This window comes from Rattus norvegicus, chromosome 10 (assembly GCF_021556685.1).
Source record: "Rattus norvegicus strain SHRSP/BbbUtx chromosome 10, alternate assembly SHRSP_T2T, whole genome shotgun sequence".
Classification (NCBI taxonomy): domain Eukaryota; kingdom Metazoa; phylum Chordata; class Mammalia; order Rodentia; family Muridae; genus Rattus; species Rattus norvegicus.
In genome coordinates, this window is record NC_141543.1 from 111,377,912 (window position 1) to 111,395,514 (window position 17,603).

The window sequence follows — 17,603 nt, forward strand, 5'->3', positions numbered from 1 at the left end:
TATCTCATAAAGACTATCACTCCCCAGGGCTGTGTGTAGCTCTGTCTAAGGTGCTGAGCAGAGCTGACAGTCCAGATCGTGCCACTCTCCCTACCTCAGTGACGATGTTCCTGAAAATTTGGACTTAGTGGTAGCAACGGAGGGGGTTTATGTACACCACAGATTCTGAGAGAGACCAGTTTGCTTACGAATCAGGTACAGAGATAAGAAAAGAAAGTATTAAAGTTGAGGGGTGGGGCATATCTTTTAGCAGAGGCCCTAGGTCTACCCTTCTGCCGTGTGTCGAGAGGGAGAAGCAGCAGTGTGAGACCTTGTTGGGCAGGGAGGACAGAGCCATCCTTTGGGCCCAGTAGACTGTAGTGCTGGAGTTTGCATGGAGATGTGTGAGCAAGAGTTCTGCATTGGTTTATGGAGTTCCAAGTCTCTTAAGAGACTCACTTGGCTCTGGAAATGTGGGAAAGTTCCTGAGTTGACTACAGCCATGGAGCGTTCGAAGCTGAGGAAGTGAAGCCAAGACATCATGAAGTTCTCTGTGATGTCGGCCCAGAAATAGCGGGGGGATGGGGGTGGGAAGAAAACTAATATTCAAAAGTTGGGTGGGAGAGAACACTTGCTGGGAATAGGGATGGTCTGCTGACGGCTTGCTCTGACAGGTCATGGAGGTGAGGGCTGAGGGGACCGTCTAGGCTCTGGGCCCTGGGATCAGCAGGGCTACTTCAGTGCCAGATTGAGAGCAGGAAATGTGGGGTGACGGTGCCCATGGAGGATGTTCAGGGAGCAGAGGAAGGCAGTGAGCTGGGGGCAGTGTAGACTGTGGAGGGGAGGCTCCTTTCTTTTTTTAACACAATTTCTTTAATCTTTATTTTGTTGGTGTACATTCGCAGCATGTGCTTAAAAGCCGATGGAATAAGCTGGCAGATGCAAGAACATAGAGACGCTGCTTACGAGGGTGGTCCTCAAGTTGGTGTGAGAGGGAACAATGACCAAAACATGGGGATGAATTATGGAAAGTGGTCACTAGAGGGGGAAAGACATCAGGTGACAGAGAAGCTACCATTGGAGGAAAGTGCAAATAGCCCAGACCCCTGTAGAAGGAACAGGTGTACACATACACACACACACACACACACACACACACACTTACACACACACACACACACACACACACGGAGAGCACATTGTGCTGTAATGTCTGTTCAGCAGTGCTGCTGGGCGGGTCCATGTTCATCGTAGCAGAGAGGGGGTAAGTATTTTCCAGGCTGGCCTGTTAGGCTGTCCTTTGAGGATTGAGGGGGCACTCCCTCATGTTCAGCTGTCACGTGTCCTTCAGCACTCCCTCCCTCTCCCACTCCCTGAGTTCCTGTCACTCAGAAGGGTTCACAAAGTGTATGACCCCTTGCCAAAGAAAGATGGCCTCATGAGTTACTCTAGGATACAGTGTAAGGCACTGTGCTCAGAGCTAACTGTGGGTTGGTTCATTCAGATCATCAGAGGACACATGAAGATGCTGTGAGTTGTAAGAAAGACCATGGCAGAAAAATGATGACCACCCTAAACTTAGAGTGTGGCGTGGCCTGCATAAAGAGGTGGCAAGGAGGAGCTTGGCATGAAGCCAGGCTTTTTGGACAGCCTGAGACAGCAAGCATGCCATTGGCACTGTCCCCTGGACCTAGAACCTAGAACAAGTCCCCAGAAATGCTTCAGATCAGCATCCGTTATGTCCAAATAGCTGTGCTTTCTCGCACATGCTGTGTGAGGGCCTCCAGGAGCCCCAGCTCTAAGGGAAGACATTTGTGATTGTGAGTGTTGTGCATCACACACATGTAAGCACTGTGCCGCCGAGTGACAGGGCTGGACAGTAGCACCTGGACAGCTCCCTTCTCGGGGGATCGTGACCCTGAGCTGTCCTCTAGAAGCCTACGACGGACAGAGTGGGTGCTAAACTGCCCCTTAATGTCTTCTTATGCTGAGACATGGCTGAGAGCCTCCCACATTACCTTCTCTGTAGTTGTTGATTCAATTCAATTATGGTTGGGAGTGGAATTTTCTTATCATTTCTAAGTAATGTGTTCATGGATTGTGGAATGGTTTGAGAGCATTTAGAAGCTGAAACTGCCAGCACCTAAGTGGCTTTAAAATAATTGGGGCTAAGATCAGAATAATCGTGAGAAACTGGCTGAGCCAGGCTCTGGGCACCTGTTGAGGACATCACTGTGTTGCAGTCCACCAGAAGTTGCTTCCACTCCCTTGGCCAAGATTTCAGGGTTTCCGTACACAAACCACTCCATTAAGTTGTTACTTATAGTTGGGTGCATACAGTTATGTGACGTGTGTGTTAAAAGTCTACTTCAGCATGCTCTCCTCAGTGTGTCACATTAGACCTCTGAATACTAATGAAGCCGGGTGAGTAGCACGAACATCACCTACCCCAAGTTCTCTCATGTCCAGCTACATACGGAGTGAGGCACTGCTCACCACAGAAAAGAGGTGCCTGAAGGCACAGCTACTCAGAACGTCACCTCTTTAGACTCTTGAACTTACTGTGTCTTGCCATGTATGTGGGAAAGACCAGAGCAATGCTATTTCAGTGGCTAGTTTAAAAACAAGATACGCAGGTACTGCCCCCTCAGAGTGGCACATGACCTGGGAGCTGGTTGCAGTGAATTGCATCTAAAGATTGTTCTGGTACCTGAGCCTCCCAGTTCCTTAGGAGAAATCCCCTGGGCAGAGGGGATCTCAGGAGCCATGGTGCTTGTGGGGACGCTCCACACTATGCCTGCCTGCCTGCCCGGTAATGAGCCAAACATATGCATGCTGCCTTCTGAAGGATTATTCATTAAAGAGCCAATATCTTAGATAAAAATTAAAACTAATGTTTGGAGTAAAACTCATGTGTAAATCAATTTTTTTATTTCCTATATTAGCAAATCTGAAAGAATTGTTCATTGGTTAAATCTTTTGCCTTAAATTTCAAAAAAAAATTTTTTTTAAAGAAAAATGTCACAGAGTTTAGTTATCCCTAAGGCAGGACTATATGTACTTGATGCAGCTCTCATAGGTGGTGGGTGGGGTCACAGAACACACCTGAGGTTTACTTGCTGTCTGCTCCTAAATGCGGTTCACCTGTGCCCAAGTCCAGGCCTTCCCCTGCTCATAGAGCAGCTCCCTATAGGGGCTTTTTTAGCAAATGGAAACAGAGAAGTGAATTTAGATTATAGGGCCCTGGTCATTCACTCCAGGCTACTTCCACTGGCCTACTTCCTGTCCAAGGCTTTGAGCCAAACTTCAGGACTCTTCTCTTGCCTCTGTTGACTTCCTGGATCCTACACAGGAGCAGAGATCATTGTCCCTGCTCCCTCGCAGCCCCTTTACACCAGGCTGCCTATTGGAGAGTCCCTCTGTGCAGCTCTCCCTGCTCCCAAGTGCCTGTCCATGAGGCTGCGGTCTGACGTCTCTGCAGGCTCCAGGGCTCTCACCTGGCCTACACAAGGCCTGGAAACCAGTTTCCTGTTTACAGTTATGTCTTTGCCTATCAGTCTTATCTTACACAGCCAGAGCACAGAACATTATTTTACAGGTGATTTTGCCTTCCTTCTCTCTGCCTTAAGAAAATCTTGGTGATATCAAGCCACTGAACTCTGAACCGTACATTGAAATAGCTCCCATGTGACCAGGGTATATGTAGCTCAGCCAGAGAGTGTTTACCCAGAATGTGTAATAGCCTGGGTTTGATTCCAACTAAAGCAAAATAGTGAGTATTTAACATGGACTAGTTTATGTTTTATAGAGCTTATCACTTATGTGATGCTCTTATTAAATGGCTTATGTCGTTTATAGTTGTGTATACCAGAGTCTGAAGTTTGACTTTGGGCTTAATATTTCTATAGTAGAAGGGGTTATTGGTAAAATATGCCTTCAATGCCCACCGTTTGAGGACTTGAAGGTGACATAAAAAGTGCAGAGTATGCTACTTCCAACCTTGGTGTCACAGGTGCCTGGCTAGACTCAAGGCTGTCTAGAGCAGTGCTTCTCAACCTGCATGTCCTTAGGTGTGTACATTCAGATTCATAAGAGAAGCAAAATAACAGTTATGAAGGTAACAACAAAATTTTATGGTTGGAGATCATAACAACATGAGGAAGTGTATAAAAGGGTCGCAGCCTTAGGAAGGTTGAGAACCACTGGTCCAGAAGAAATAGTGGACCAAGAAAAGTTCTAAAACCAGTCAGAGCAGGCGGGCAGCTGCATCATGTGTAGTCCAGCCTGGCCTTGAACCCCTAGCAGTCTTCCTTGCTCAGACTCCTGAGTGCTCAACTCCAGTCACAGCCTTCAAAGCTTTCTAATGCTTTCTAATGCTGGAGATGTTTTAAAGTGGAGATAAAACTGACAAGAATGGTGGAGGGAGTGGACGACAGCGTGAGGGAGCCTTGAGAGTGGCCTCAGCCTCACCAGACATGTACTTTCCTTACCTTAAAGTGACAATGCCTAAATCAGTCAAAACCCCCTTATCTCCTTCATGAAGTAAGTATACATTCTTTGTACATTTAGAGAAATCAGGTATACATGGAAAACCATCATCTAATGTACCTTACTGTGTACATGGTCTGCATCCTTCCTTTTGTCTCAGTGATGATGGCAGGCACACTCTTATTCTGCTTGAATCTGATGTCTTTTTAGTACTGATGTTATGTGTATCTGGTCATCTTCCCATGCCTTTAAACCCTCCAAAGTAATGTCCTAATAGATTAGGGACTGAATGTTTAAACAAGTTAGCATGGACGGGTGCGGTGAGAACTGGCACCACCTTGGGTGTTGGGGGCTACAGGGAAAGGTTTGTCAGGGCAGAGTCAGTACTACTGGTGCCGTTTTGTTCTTTTTGATGTCCAGTGTGCCCTTCGGGAGTGTCTGCTAAGCCACCGTCTTTCTGTGTCCTTCTGTAGGTAGCTGCAATTAACCCAAACCATCCACTTGCCCAGATGCCCTTGCCTCCCTCAATGAAAAACTGCATCCAGCTGGCAGCCTGTGAGGCCCACGAGCTCCTGCCGATGATCCCTGACCTCCCAGCCGACCTGTTCACATCCTGCCTCACCACTCCCATCAAGATTGCTTTGCGCTGGTAAGTGTCCGATAGTCCAGGTCTCCTTCTTCCCAGGGACCCAGGGCATTATTCTGATCCCAACAGTGACCCTGGGTTCTGATGTCACAGGACCTAGGTATTTGTGTGCATTATGGGGGTGGGTGGTGCGCTTTCTCTGGATCTGGTCAGGTGCAGTTTATTGCTGTGGTGTCCAAGATCTCCTTGTGCACATATTTGTTCTCTAAGGAGGAGTAGCCAGGGGAAGTGCTAAGAACAGACTCAGCAGCAAGTACCTCTCAGTGGGGAAGAGACAGGCAACTGTGAAAGAAGTCACTACAGTTCAGTCTCTGAGTGCATTCTTAGCAGTGAAAGGAGACCGACTCCTTCACCACCACAGTTCTGAGTCCTGGGCAGTACTCCAAGGACATGTATGAGGTGGACCAGACCCAGCCTGCCTTTGATAGTTCCACGGCTGCTGGCATCCTCAACAAGGGCTACGTGCTCAGCTAGCCACATTGCACGCTAGTCTTTAGTACCCACTTTCCCTCATGCTGCTGAAGAGCCTGTATTCATCAGCAGCTTCACGACCATCTGGAGGGTTCGGGTGAGAGCCATGCAGCTGTGCTGACACTCTGCACCCTCTGAGGGATGCCTGCCTGGGTCTTTATCATGTCAGCTTGGTAGCACTGCCTCAGTTTTCAGGTCCTTCCCCAAACTCAGAGAAACTATAGAAAGGTGTAGACCTAGGACTGTGATAGCAGTGTGGTCAGCCCTGGGAAGAAAGACCCTTCTGGGTGACTGCAGCCTGATGTAGGTGGCTTAAAGTTACAGGAGGAAAGTGGCCTCATTGTTTTGTCTTTGCAGCAAAGAACAGGCTTGTCTTCTCACTCTGGTGCAGAGCTTACCCAGGGTTTGAAATAGTCTCTGGGCAGAACATACCCAGAACACCTTTTATTGGAGGGTTGGGGGCTGCCTTACCTGGAAGAGGTCCACTAAGTATGTGGCTAGACCTAGGCCTGGGTGTTTTCTTTTGTGCCCAGTGGCATAGCCTTGCATGATTGAACTAGATTCCTAAAGAGCATGCCTTTCCTCAAAGTGTTGAGAGAGGCAGAATGAACAAATGTAGGTGAAGCTTACATAAGGGAGGAAATGCGTGAGGTTGCAGGTAGCTAGCTAGAAGCAGCATAAGAGGACCAGTGGGGCCTGAGGAGAAAGGATCTGGTTCTGTCCAGTTTGAAATGAAAGGTCATAGGAAGACTGTTGAGGGCAGATAGATGAGGCACACTGGGAACACAGGGGCAGTGTTTCTGGAGAGGCAGAAAAAGACAGGTAATGCTGGGGGACAGGAAGGAACAAGGCGTCAGTGTCAGGGCCCACAAAAATTCTTAACAGCGCCTGGACCAGACCGAGCATATCCCTGGAAGAATATAATTCACTCGAAGCCACACTGCTCATGTGTTGTCCATCCTCTGTCTCCTTTCCTCCTTCTTGTGGAGGCCTTTGGGTTTGTCGGTGCACAAGAGCATTGCTATTTGTCTATGGAACTTGGTGTCTGATCACTGGAAGCTTTAGGAGTGAGTCCACAGACTGTTGTGGGTCTAGCAGTCCCTCCCATATATACTCAGTCTACTTCCTGGAAGCAAAGCATGCTACTCCAGCTGGTCCTGAGTGAGGCTGAGCTGAGCATTATGGGCAGACGTGCAGAGAGACGTGCTGCCTCAGACACCTCGTCTTCCAGCAGAGGAGAGGCCATGTGGCCTTCTGAAATAGGCACTTTATGCAAGATAGAGAAAATATGTACACTTGAAGGTAATTGATGACCGAGCACTGAATGGATTCATGGTACCAGAAGGGCAGATGTATTCCTCTAGACCATGACTAACCAAGTGTTCCTCATAGCAGCTGGCAGTGGAAGTAGAGTGTTCCCATGGTAGGGATTAAGAGGAACAGAGAGTACCTAGACAGGGGTACACTGCCAGAGCACCCTTTACCAGGCTGCAGAGCTTCAGGGGAGGCAGTCACAGTCATTGGTTGGGCATTGTTTAGGCTGCAGGGTCAATGAGTGACTTCGTCACCCAGGACTGAGGGATAGCTCACAGGATGTATGTGGGAAATTTGTGGAGAATTGTATTTAAGAACATGACCCAAGTAATGACAAGTAAGGCCATTAGTCCTCGGTAGGGTGTAATCATATCTGGTAGAACAAGCACGAGGCTATGAAGTGGCTGTGTTTCAGAGCTGCCAGGGCACCGTGGACCCCACAGAGCTGGCTGCATGGCCACTTCCACTTCTGCCTCAGGACTCCCCAGCTTTCCTGGGGGCTTTCTGGGTCCAGGAATGGGTAAGGACACCAGCCCTGTTGTTAGACCGTGTGTCCTGCTGCAGTCAGTTCTCTCGGCAGGTGATTGGATGTGCAAGGAGGGTGAGCAGACATACACAAGTACCTCAGAGCCCGACACCATGCCTGGGCTCACCCATGCCTTCCTGACACATGGCAGTCAGCGCTCAGTGCGGCTGGTCCTACACTGCCCTCCTTCACAAATGGGCAAGGGTTGTACCTGCAGGACTGGCAGCCCTAAGGGCTCAACCCTGCCCCCAGCCAGAGAATGGGCAGAGAATGGACTTTCTCCACTCAGAGGCATGTCACTGCATAGGTGCCTGACATCTTTGGACTGAGGGCATAATTAAATGAGGTGAGCATTACGCTTTAGTAGGAAGTACAGTAAAACAAAGTTAGCATAGCTATCATCACATGTCCTTTGAAGCCCTGTGCTGCAGCTGGGGAGAATGGTCCTCACAGCCCGCACCTGAGCACTGGCAGCTCAGCTGAGTATATCTTTAATCTCAGTGAGGTACTGCAGTGAGTCTAGTACTTTAGAATTAAGGGGCTTTTTTCACTGTAAAGTCAGTTTTGTATTTTCTAATAAAAGTTGAATATATCTTTTCAGAGAATTAGTGAAAAGTCCAAAATGGGAGGGAGTAACCAACATTTTTATCTTCAGAGGATAGCAAGTGTCAACTTTTTGACTTATTGACTCTCAGCCTTTTGTCTCTGTACTAAAAAACTTCTCATCACCTCCCATCATACTCTCCATGTTTAACAAGCTCGCCCGTGCCTTTAGGGCTCAGCGTTGTGATGGTGACAGTCGGCCAGTTCAGAGTTGCTCTTACAGTCTCAGAAGGCCGGTTCCTGAGCAAGGCCAGCTCTTTGGTTAGAAGCCCCAGCTCTGTTGATGCAGGGCAAAGGAGCTGGGACCAGATGTGACAGGCAGGTGTGGCTGGGCTTCACCAGTGTTATCTATAAGCGCTGGGCTGGGTCTGATCTGTAAGCTGGAGTTTGCCAATTTCTGCTGCAGAAACTTGAAACCAGGATTAGGCTGTAAAATGACAGCCACGTTGAGGACAGAGAACGACCTAGGAAGAAAGCTCAGGACTTTTCGCTCCCTCCTTTCCATGATAATATTGAAAGCTCCTGCCCTCATTATGTATGGGAGGTCACTAAAGAATGCCCCTGTGCTTGGTGAGCAGTGCAGATGAAGCTGAGCCTTTATCCAAGTCTGCTGTGTCTGTTGGCAGGGGTAGTGATGATTCCTACGTGATGAAGAAGCACTTTATCAGAAGACATTGTTCTGATTTTATTTTTTCATTTTTGCCTCAGGAAATTTGCCTCTTTCTTATTTTCAGGACTGATTTCAGTAATTCTGAAGTTAACAATTGTAATATTCTCTGTAAGTAATTGCCTTGCCTCCCATATGAATCAGTATAGTGTAAGCATCTAAAATATATATTGTTTTCCTTTAGCTGTTTCTATTTCTTTGATTGAGTGGCATAATACCATTTTAAATTTATTACGGGCATACGTGTGTGCTGCTGGAAGTTCTGACTCAGAGGTATTCCGTTTGCTTTGAGACCAGCTGTGAAGAGATTGATGGCTGTTGCACCACGCGGCATACAGTTCCACTGTCTATTAATGAAAATAACAACATTAGTTTGGGTTGGAGTGAGGTCAAGAATTCCTCCCTCCCAGTTAAGCCACTGAGTCTCTGGGAGATCGAGTGCTAACTGTGCGGTGTTGAAGATGTTTGCGGCAGCGACTGTTCTGCCCCGTCGGTCCTCGCAGGACGGCCTGGCAGGCATCCTGTGTAAGGAGGGTATGGGGCTTTTTGCCATCGTACCTCATTTCAGATACTATGGTGTCACTTACTTCATGTTTTCTCTGGAAGACTACTAAGCATAGAGTCAGTAGGAGTTGCTTCTGTATAGTTTTGTAGTATTGAACCCTCTGTCCTTCGAGGAGTCTTTGAGCTCAGCAGCTTTGCTAGAGGATAGACCTCCTGTCCTCCTTTCAGTGCTAAGCTCTTGTTTAGGTTCTGTGGTGTCTAATTAAGAATGACCACTATAGGTTCATATGCTTAAATACTTCATCTACAATTGGTGGAACTTTTGGGGAAGGACTAGGAGGTGTGGCCTTGTTGGAGGAGGTGTGTCACTGTGGGTGGGCTCTGAGGTTTCAGAAGCTCAGGCCATTCCCAGTTAGCTCACTTTGCTATGCACTTGTGGATCAAGATGTGAGCTCTTGGCTACGGCTCCAGGGCCAGCCTGCCTACTTTCACCATGCTCTTTACCATGCTGGTCATGGATTGAGGAAACCTGAACCCCAAATTAAACATTTTCTTTGATAAGCTGCCTTTGATAAGGCCTTTTGTTCACAGCAATTAAGAATTAACTAAGACAGGGTTGGAGATTTAGCTCAGTGGTAGAGCGCTTGCCTAGCAAGCGGAAGGCTCTGGGTTCGGTCCCCAGCTCCGAAAAAAGGAAAAAAAAAAAAAGAATTAACCAAGACAAAGTGCATCTTTGTATGTGTGTATGTATATGTAGGCATTCATGTGTGTGCATATGGATGTGTGTATGCCAGAAGAGGTGGTGAGATCCTCTTGGAGCTGGAGCTTCAGGAGATTGTGAGCCACCTAACATGGGTGCTGGGATTGAACCTGGGTCCTCTAGGAAAGCAGTGGGTGCTCTCTACAACTGAGCCATCTCTCCTGCCCACTTGTTTAGATCGGTTCATCTGTCTGTCTGTCTGTCTGTTTTACGAGACAGGGCTTCTCTGTATAGCCCTGGCTATCTTGAACTCCAGGACCAGGGTGGCCTCCAACTCACAGAGATCAGCCTGCCTCTGTTTCCCCAGCGCTGAGAGTAAAGGCATTGGCCACCATTGTCCTGTTTTTGTTAAGATTCTGTGAGAAGGGGACGGGGAGAGGGCATGGGGAGGGGAGAGGGAGAGGAATGAGAAGAAATCTTTGCATCCAGAGGCTGAGACAGAAGAATTGCTGAGTTCGAGGCCAGCTTAGTTTATGTAGTGAGACCCTGTTTCAAAAAAGAAAAATCAAAAACAAGATCCAGAAGCACAAACGAAAGCTGTGGTCTGGCTTACCTTCCTTGCAGGGTTGCACTGGTGCCTTTTGACCTTGGTCCTGAAGAGTCTGACCTACAGTCTTCCTATCTTCTGGTTCCAGACAGGTCCCAACTGGTTTTTGAGTGGCCCCTGAACCCCCAAACTATAAGATTTTCCGTGTGCCTACTCAGAGGATGTTTCTCCCAAGCTCAGCTTTACCCTTTGTGTCCCAGCCTCCATTTTCATTCAGTTAAGATGATAATCACACCACTCTCAGAGAACAAAGTGCTGTGGAAAGTCTGAGTTTAGTCCTAAGAAAAGAATTTGAACGTTTGAGTGTGGCCTTGGCTGCTGACTCCCTCAGTGAGTCTGAACTCCAAGTGTATGAGTCTAGAGGGAACCACGATACAAGCTGGAGACAGAGACTCGTGGATAGAGGCATGGGCAGTGGCGGCAGGCTTTAGAGCACAGGCAGGAGTGAGTGTGCTGAGGGGCTTTCCCCCCCCCCCCCCCCCCGGGGCTGGGGATCGAACCCAGTAGAAAATGTCTGTAGTTTTGTTTTTTTTTTAAAGATTTATTCATTTTTATATATGAGTACACTGCAGCTGTCTTCAGACACACCAGAAGAGGGCATCAGATCCCATTACAGATGGTTGTGAGCCACCAGGTGGTTGCTGGGATTTGAACTCAGGACCTCTGGAAGAGCAGTCGATGCTCTTAACCGCTGAGCCATCTCTCCTGAGGGGCTTTTGACTGACTGCAGCCATTCCCTCCTCTCCCTGGTTGATCCAGCTGCGTTTCTGCATGGCTCAGAATGAGGATGATTGATAGGGAAAGCAGCACTATGGGTGAAGTTACTCAGGAAACAGTGGGACGATGGATTGCCAGTGTGGAGAAAAGGAAGAGTCAAGAAGACAGAGGTGGGTGTGTAGACCTTTCCCAAGGAAAGCAGGTGTCTGTCACCGTGTTAGAAAGTCCAGCTCTGGGGCATGAAGATGAGTATACAGAAGGAGGCAGGAAGGACCCCACTCTGCCCCAAAAGAGGAATAGAACCTAGGAGTGCAGTCAGGTGATGGCAGAGTGAGCTGCAACAAGAGTGGGTGGCAAGAGGTGCAGCACTCATGAGCCACAAGACAGAAGCACAAAGGCTGAGAAGACAGCGGCCGAAGCCAGGGTCCATGTAGAACCCAGGGTGGCACTGAGGGGGAAAACAAAGTGCTTTACTGTGGAAAAGGAGCAGGAAGGCAGGAGAGGACAGAGGCCTTGACAGTATGAGCTGACACAACAGCAGGCTGAGAGGTGACACCTACAGTCAGACAGACAGGAGGAGCAAAGTCAGGAACTGGGCAGATGCTCCTGATAGACAGTTCAGCAAACGGGCAGTTTAATAACAGGTTAATTACCAGGGTCCATAGCCGCATACACGGCCTTCCATGCAACAAAGAATGCACAGTATTCTTGAGCATGTATGGGCCATTTATTGTATAAACTGTGTCTGTACTGCAAGGGAGTCATCTGTAAGCCCAGAGGATCTCCCTTTGTCTTGTGTTCTCCATCCACATGGAGTAGTTGGAACGCAATAATGAAAAGGCAGAGTTGAATGCTGAGAGAGACATACCCTGTGGTAACTTTCTCATTCCATGCCTGAAACTCTAGTTTAAAATTTAATTGATAAAAATTACCCAGAAAGAAAAGGTTGGTATTAAAGAGGAACTGTTTCCTGTTTGACTGGTTTTGTTTGGCTTGTTGTCATTAATGTTGAGGCAGGGCATTGCTATACCTCAGTCCAGCCTGGAACGTGCAGTCGTGCCGTAGCCTCCCCCATGCTGGGGTTGCAGCAGTGTGCCATCCTGTCATGCAACCTGAAGTGATAATGCTGAATCCAGGGAAAGCACACGAGCAGCAAGGTGCAGCTCAGGCCTTTGGTGAGAACATGGAGATTGAGAGAGAAAAGAGGAAGGGTGCAGCTAACAACAAAATCCCAGAGACGAAGTCCTGAGCATGGACACCCCATGCTGTCTCCACAACATGTCCAGGGTTTGCAGCACAAGGGAACCCGTCTCCTGGGTCTCATTTTCTCTGAGGCTCCGCTCTGTCTGACAGTGTAGCATTCTCACTTGTCAGTCATCTCCTTGTCCCACCGTTTCTTAAATTTAATCAAATGAAAAAATTAAGGCTTGGATAATAGACAGAACTAGGATTCACTGAGCGTCAGCTGTGCAGTTGCACGGCCAACGTGCTCAGTATTACAACAAGCCTATGAAGGTTGCACTAACACTAGCTCTCACTTTCAGGATGAGGACATTTGGGCTGCTCCCATAGGAACTAGTAGGGTAAGATTCAGGCACTAGTGTCCAGAACTAGAGCTGACATTGTGACCTCCAGCTGTGCTGCCTCTGTGGGTACTGGTGACACCCTCCCTGGTGCCTTTGGTGGTGTGTTTACCTGCTGCCATTGTGGTGATGCTTTGGAAGGAGCCAAGATCCTTGCTTGCTTAATCCATACCTTCATGGAGGGCATGGGGCCTTTGTAACATGTTGAGGCAGAGATTTTGGCAAACACCATGGTCAGTGGAGAAAGCCTCCACCTGCAGGTGAAGAAGCAGGCTGCTGTAGTATACCACAGTCCTAAAAGTCCTGGCCAACCAGCAGGATGAAATGGAGAGAAGCAGTAAAGAGATGTTAAGACCTAGGGTGCAGCACAACCCCCCTGCCTCACTGCTTCAGAATGGACATGTCACCTAAGTGCCTACAAGTCTAGAGCCAGCTCATTTCTGTCACTAGCAGCACTTTTCCTTCTCAGAATCCATAGACGTGCCGGAGAGGGTGCTCATAGCCTTTCCCTTCAGAGTACCATCGGTGTAGCTGCACTAGTGGGTCATGGGACGATACCAGGAACAGCTATAAAGTCACCACAGTTTAATTTATGTGCTGGCCATAACCGCTCTAAAGTCTTGATACCTTTCATTGGAAAGCCTAAATTGTGTGGTCTCTTTAGCTAGAAGGAGCCCATGCCAAAGCCAAAGCTGAATAAAGGAAATAAAGAGAAGAAAGAATGTAAGGGGCGAGGAGATGGGCCCAACTGGTTGTGTAAATTTGTTAATTAGGGGCTAGTTTTTCAAAGATTTCAAGTCATTATGACTTTAGCTAGATGGCTTGCAGTACAGCCCCCTATAAGCACCAAAAGGGGAATGTGGGACCTCCTTACCTATGAGGAGCCCTGTGCCAGAAGCCTGTGGATGCTCTCATGCCCACCTGGAGACAGGAGAGAACCTGAACAAGCTCGTCTCTTACAGAGACCAAGCTGCAGTTGACTTTACAAAGGACCCTGGGGCCCAGCATCTTTGCTGGTGAGTTTTATCGCTGTTTAAGAAAAAGTGTCAGTCCTCATGCAGACAGGTTAGAAAATAGGTGGAGGATGTTCCCTACTGCACACCAAGAAGGCAAAATCCGTTGAAAACTTAGCCAGGGACAGTGTGGGACCATGTGTAGATTATTACCATAGTGTAAGGAAATTAACCTCAAGGAAGCAGAGAAAGGATAAGGTGTGGGTTACACAAGTGGTTCATCTCAGGAAAGCAAGACATGGCAGAATGAAGGAGAAAACCATATGACTGACTTCATAGCTGGACACAGCTGTACCACCCCCAGGAGACTTCTTCATCAGACTAGGAAGAGAAGTGAGCACCGTCACTGGCTTTGGACTTGGTTATGCAGGCTAAACATTGTCTCTGAACCCCAAAACAGGAAAGGGGCACCATGACTCCCTCCCTATTCAGGGCCATATGAAAGGACAGACACTGCAGGAATGCTGAAAGAAAGGAGAAAACAGTAGACACTCATGTTGCCAGACAGGAAGCCAGAGTTAGATATGTGGGTGTGTGGGGAAGACAGGGAGCCCCTGAAACTGACAGCCCACTACAGCGGAACCCTAGAACCCAGATAATTACATCCAAACCAGTTGAAAGCAGAAATACATTCAGTCTAAACACCACCTTGTATCCATTAACATTCAGAAGTATTTGGGAATAAATATAATAAAAGGCGTGAGAGAGCTGAATGCACGCAGCCGAATCATCACAGAGATTAGAGATGAGACAGAAAATGGCACTGTAAAGACAGAAAGACCCAGCTCTGTGTGTGTGCCTTTGTGTGAATCAGGTTAGCGTGTAGCTTAGGCTGGCTTCAAGTTACCAGCAGTACCCCTGCCTCAGCCTTCCAAGTGCTGAGATTGCAAATATGTTCTTACCATATCCAGCCAAGATTCAGTAATTTTAAATGTTAGTTTTCTCCAACTTCATCTATAGACTTGGTGCTGTCCCAGTCAACGTCTTGGCTTTAAAACGTACATAGAAGCACAGAGGACATAGCGAGGACAATTTAGGAGACTCAGTGTAGAGCCACCGTCGCACAGTAGTGATACCATGTGCACACTGCACATTGTTGGTCTTGGACAAAGATGCCTAAGTGGTTTCATGGGGAAGGACTGTTTTTCAAGAAATGATGGTAGAAGCTGTGTGTGGAGAAGAAATTCAAAGACAGAAGGAACTTTGCACTACCTTACAGAACAATTAACATTGCTCTTACTCTGTGAGCGAGAGAGAACTAGAAAGTTAGGTGAAATGGGGTTTGGTGATCTTTTAAACATGAGACCAGCAGCACCACCCTTTACTGTAAGTCATTGGTAACAGCTGCTGCTGACAGACGTGGAGATGAAGTTGGGTTTACATCATGTTAGAAACTCAGGAAAGCTAGCCTGTGACCAGAGATCGCAAAGGTGAAGTAGCCCCAGTGTTGCTGTGGTCACGCACACACTCACTCTCACATATGCTCATGGACTCCTGCTCACACATCCACACTCAAATGCTCTCAGACACGTGAACGTACTCACTCTCATATATGCACATGCACCCACTCACATGCTCTTGCACTCACATGCTTACACTCTCACATTCACACACACACGCTCACACATACACAAACACAAATGTACACATGCACAAGATTGTCTCCGGGTGGAATGAGGGGCAATGGAGTGTCCTCTGTGGGGACAGTGAGGACTGCAGAAGCATAGCAGTCCCTGCTGCAAACTTAAGTCTCAAACTGGTTTATTTTATCGTATGCAAATTGTACCTCATTAAAGTTGATTTAAGTGTTTTTAAATGCAGAATGTTGAGTGAAAAAATAAGAAACAGTACTAGATTGATAGTGTAGTACTTTTTATTAATTAAACACAAATATTACACAGTAGCAGTCATGCAAATGTATGCATATATATCTGAGTGAAGACACAGGACACATGTCGCAGACATCACGGGGGCTCTGATTTGAGACTTTTTTAAGTGTCCAGAACTGGGAGTCAGTACAGGTGTGCTGGCAGGGTCTGGGGTATCACTGAGCTAGGTACACTCAGGAGAGGACATGGCATAGACTAGACCCACATATGTGAAACAATAGGCAGGAAAATGCCAGCATTTTTAAACCCCAGCGTCTTTCAAGTCTACTCAGAGCTGTCACGAGGGCCAGTATGGGGCACAATAGTGGAAGCCAACAGTAGTAGCCACCAGGCTGCTGCTTATGTAGTGACTGACTGCACTGACCCAGTTTTAGGCACCTCGGTCCTTTGCTGCTGTTTTCTCACAGAGATGCGAGTGAGTGGATGTTTCTGTCTACAGAACAGTTGTCTTTTGATTTCTGGCTTCTGATTTGAAGCTTATCTGTGGTAATTTTCTTTTGGCTCACACTCCTCTCCTGTGTTAATATAAAATGGAACACATTATTGGGGCTGCTCTCGTGGGCAGTTTAGTGCATCTGGAGACCCGTCAGTGCTGACTGCCCCAGCACCTGGGGTTGCGTATGAGTGTGGCTGAGGGCAGCATGAGGCCAGAACACGATCTCTCCGTGAGCGTGTACAAAAGAGAATTGAGGTTGCGTGCAGCTCAGCTCACAGTAGGGTTCTCACTGTACTGTGATAGTGATAGGATTCCCAGAGAGCAGCTCCTTCCCTACCTCCCCGTCCTCCTGTCTGGCATCAGACAATGGCATGAGAGCAACTTATTGACTGTGTTAGGATACCAACCATCATCACCTTGTTTCAAATTAGTTCTGGTCCTCGTTGGAAATCGTGCCTGCAAAGAATCTAAATGGCCCCATGTTTATGGAACAGTTGCTCCTGGGCTGTTTTCTTGCCGGTGTGCATCTGATATGCCTCTGCTTGTCTGACTTACGCATGTAGTGTGCCTAGGCCAACACCTGTTTATCAGCGATACTGCCACTTTCCTCTAAGGCTGGTTGATGTTTGCAGCTGTGTATTCCATCATGGACACTCGTGTCAGCGAATGGTAAGTGGTACTTTTCTGGTGGTGGCTGCAGAAGCTTCTTCATTTCCTTTCACATACACTGCATTGAGGTGCCCTTCAGATGGCATCTTTGGCACGCCAGGACTGTGCTGTCACATAGGACCTGTGCAGATGGTGGCACAGCACTGCACCATTGATTTCATGTGTTCTGAATGTATCCTGCAGACAATTATCCTGACTTCTTGCTAGTCAGACTACTGACGCCTCCATTCAGGACACAGAGCGGGCGTGTCACAGAGCGGCTTCAAAGGCCGCTTCCATGCATGCACCATGTGGCTAGTGCCACAGGCGGCAGTAGCTCTTGCTCTTGTTAGCCGTTGTGTCCGCTGTCAGTGATGTCACCGTGTTGCAAGGAGCCTCCAGAGTGTGCAGATGATAAGAATTGATGAGTCCAAGTGGCTATCTGTCTGCTGGGATTGGGGACCTAATGGAGAGGGACATCTTCTCTGTTGGCCTCCTGTGGGGGGGGGGTGTCCTGGGTAGATGCTCCAATCCTAGCCATAGGCCTGAAGTCAGCTTAGGGGATGGAGACCACTTAGTGCAGCAGGACCTTTGAGTGTCAGAGGGCAGAGATGGTTCCCAGGACACAAGAAACAGGAGTACAGTCCCTGAACGTGACTAAATTATATCATACATATGCACCCTGTATGTTCACCCGCTGTCCTTACATACAAGGGAGTCTGATTTATCAATAGTAGAAATGTATTGCTGTCAGTCTGGAGGCAGGAAGCCCAAGGTCCAGACACCAGCAGATGTGCTGTGTGGTCAAGGGT

At 47.9% G+C, this 17,603-nt stretch overlaps 1 protein-coding gene across 3 annotated transcripts in view; it reads left to right on the top strand.

Annotated features, from left to right (window-relative positions):
* The window catches only part of Rptor (regulatory associated protein of MTOR, complex 1), a 298,642-nt gene that overhangs the window by 141,786 nt on the left and 139,253 nt on the right, over positions 1 to 17,603 (top strand). For all 3 annotated transcript variants that reach the window (NM_001134499.2, XM_087571026.1, XM_087571028.1), the window contains 1 exon segment: positions 4,941 to 5,116. In NM_001134499.2, the coding sequence (NP_001127971.2) occupies positions 4,941 to 5,116 (176 nt within the window).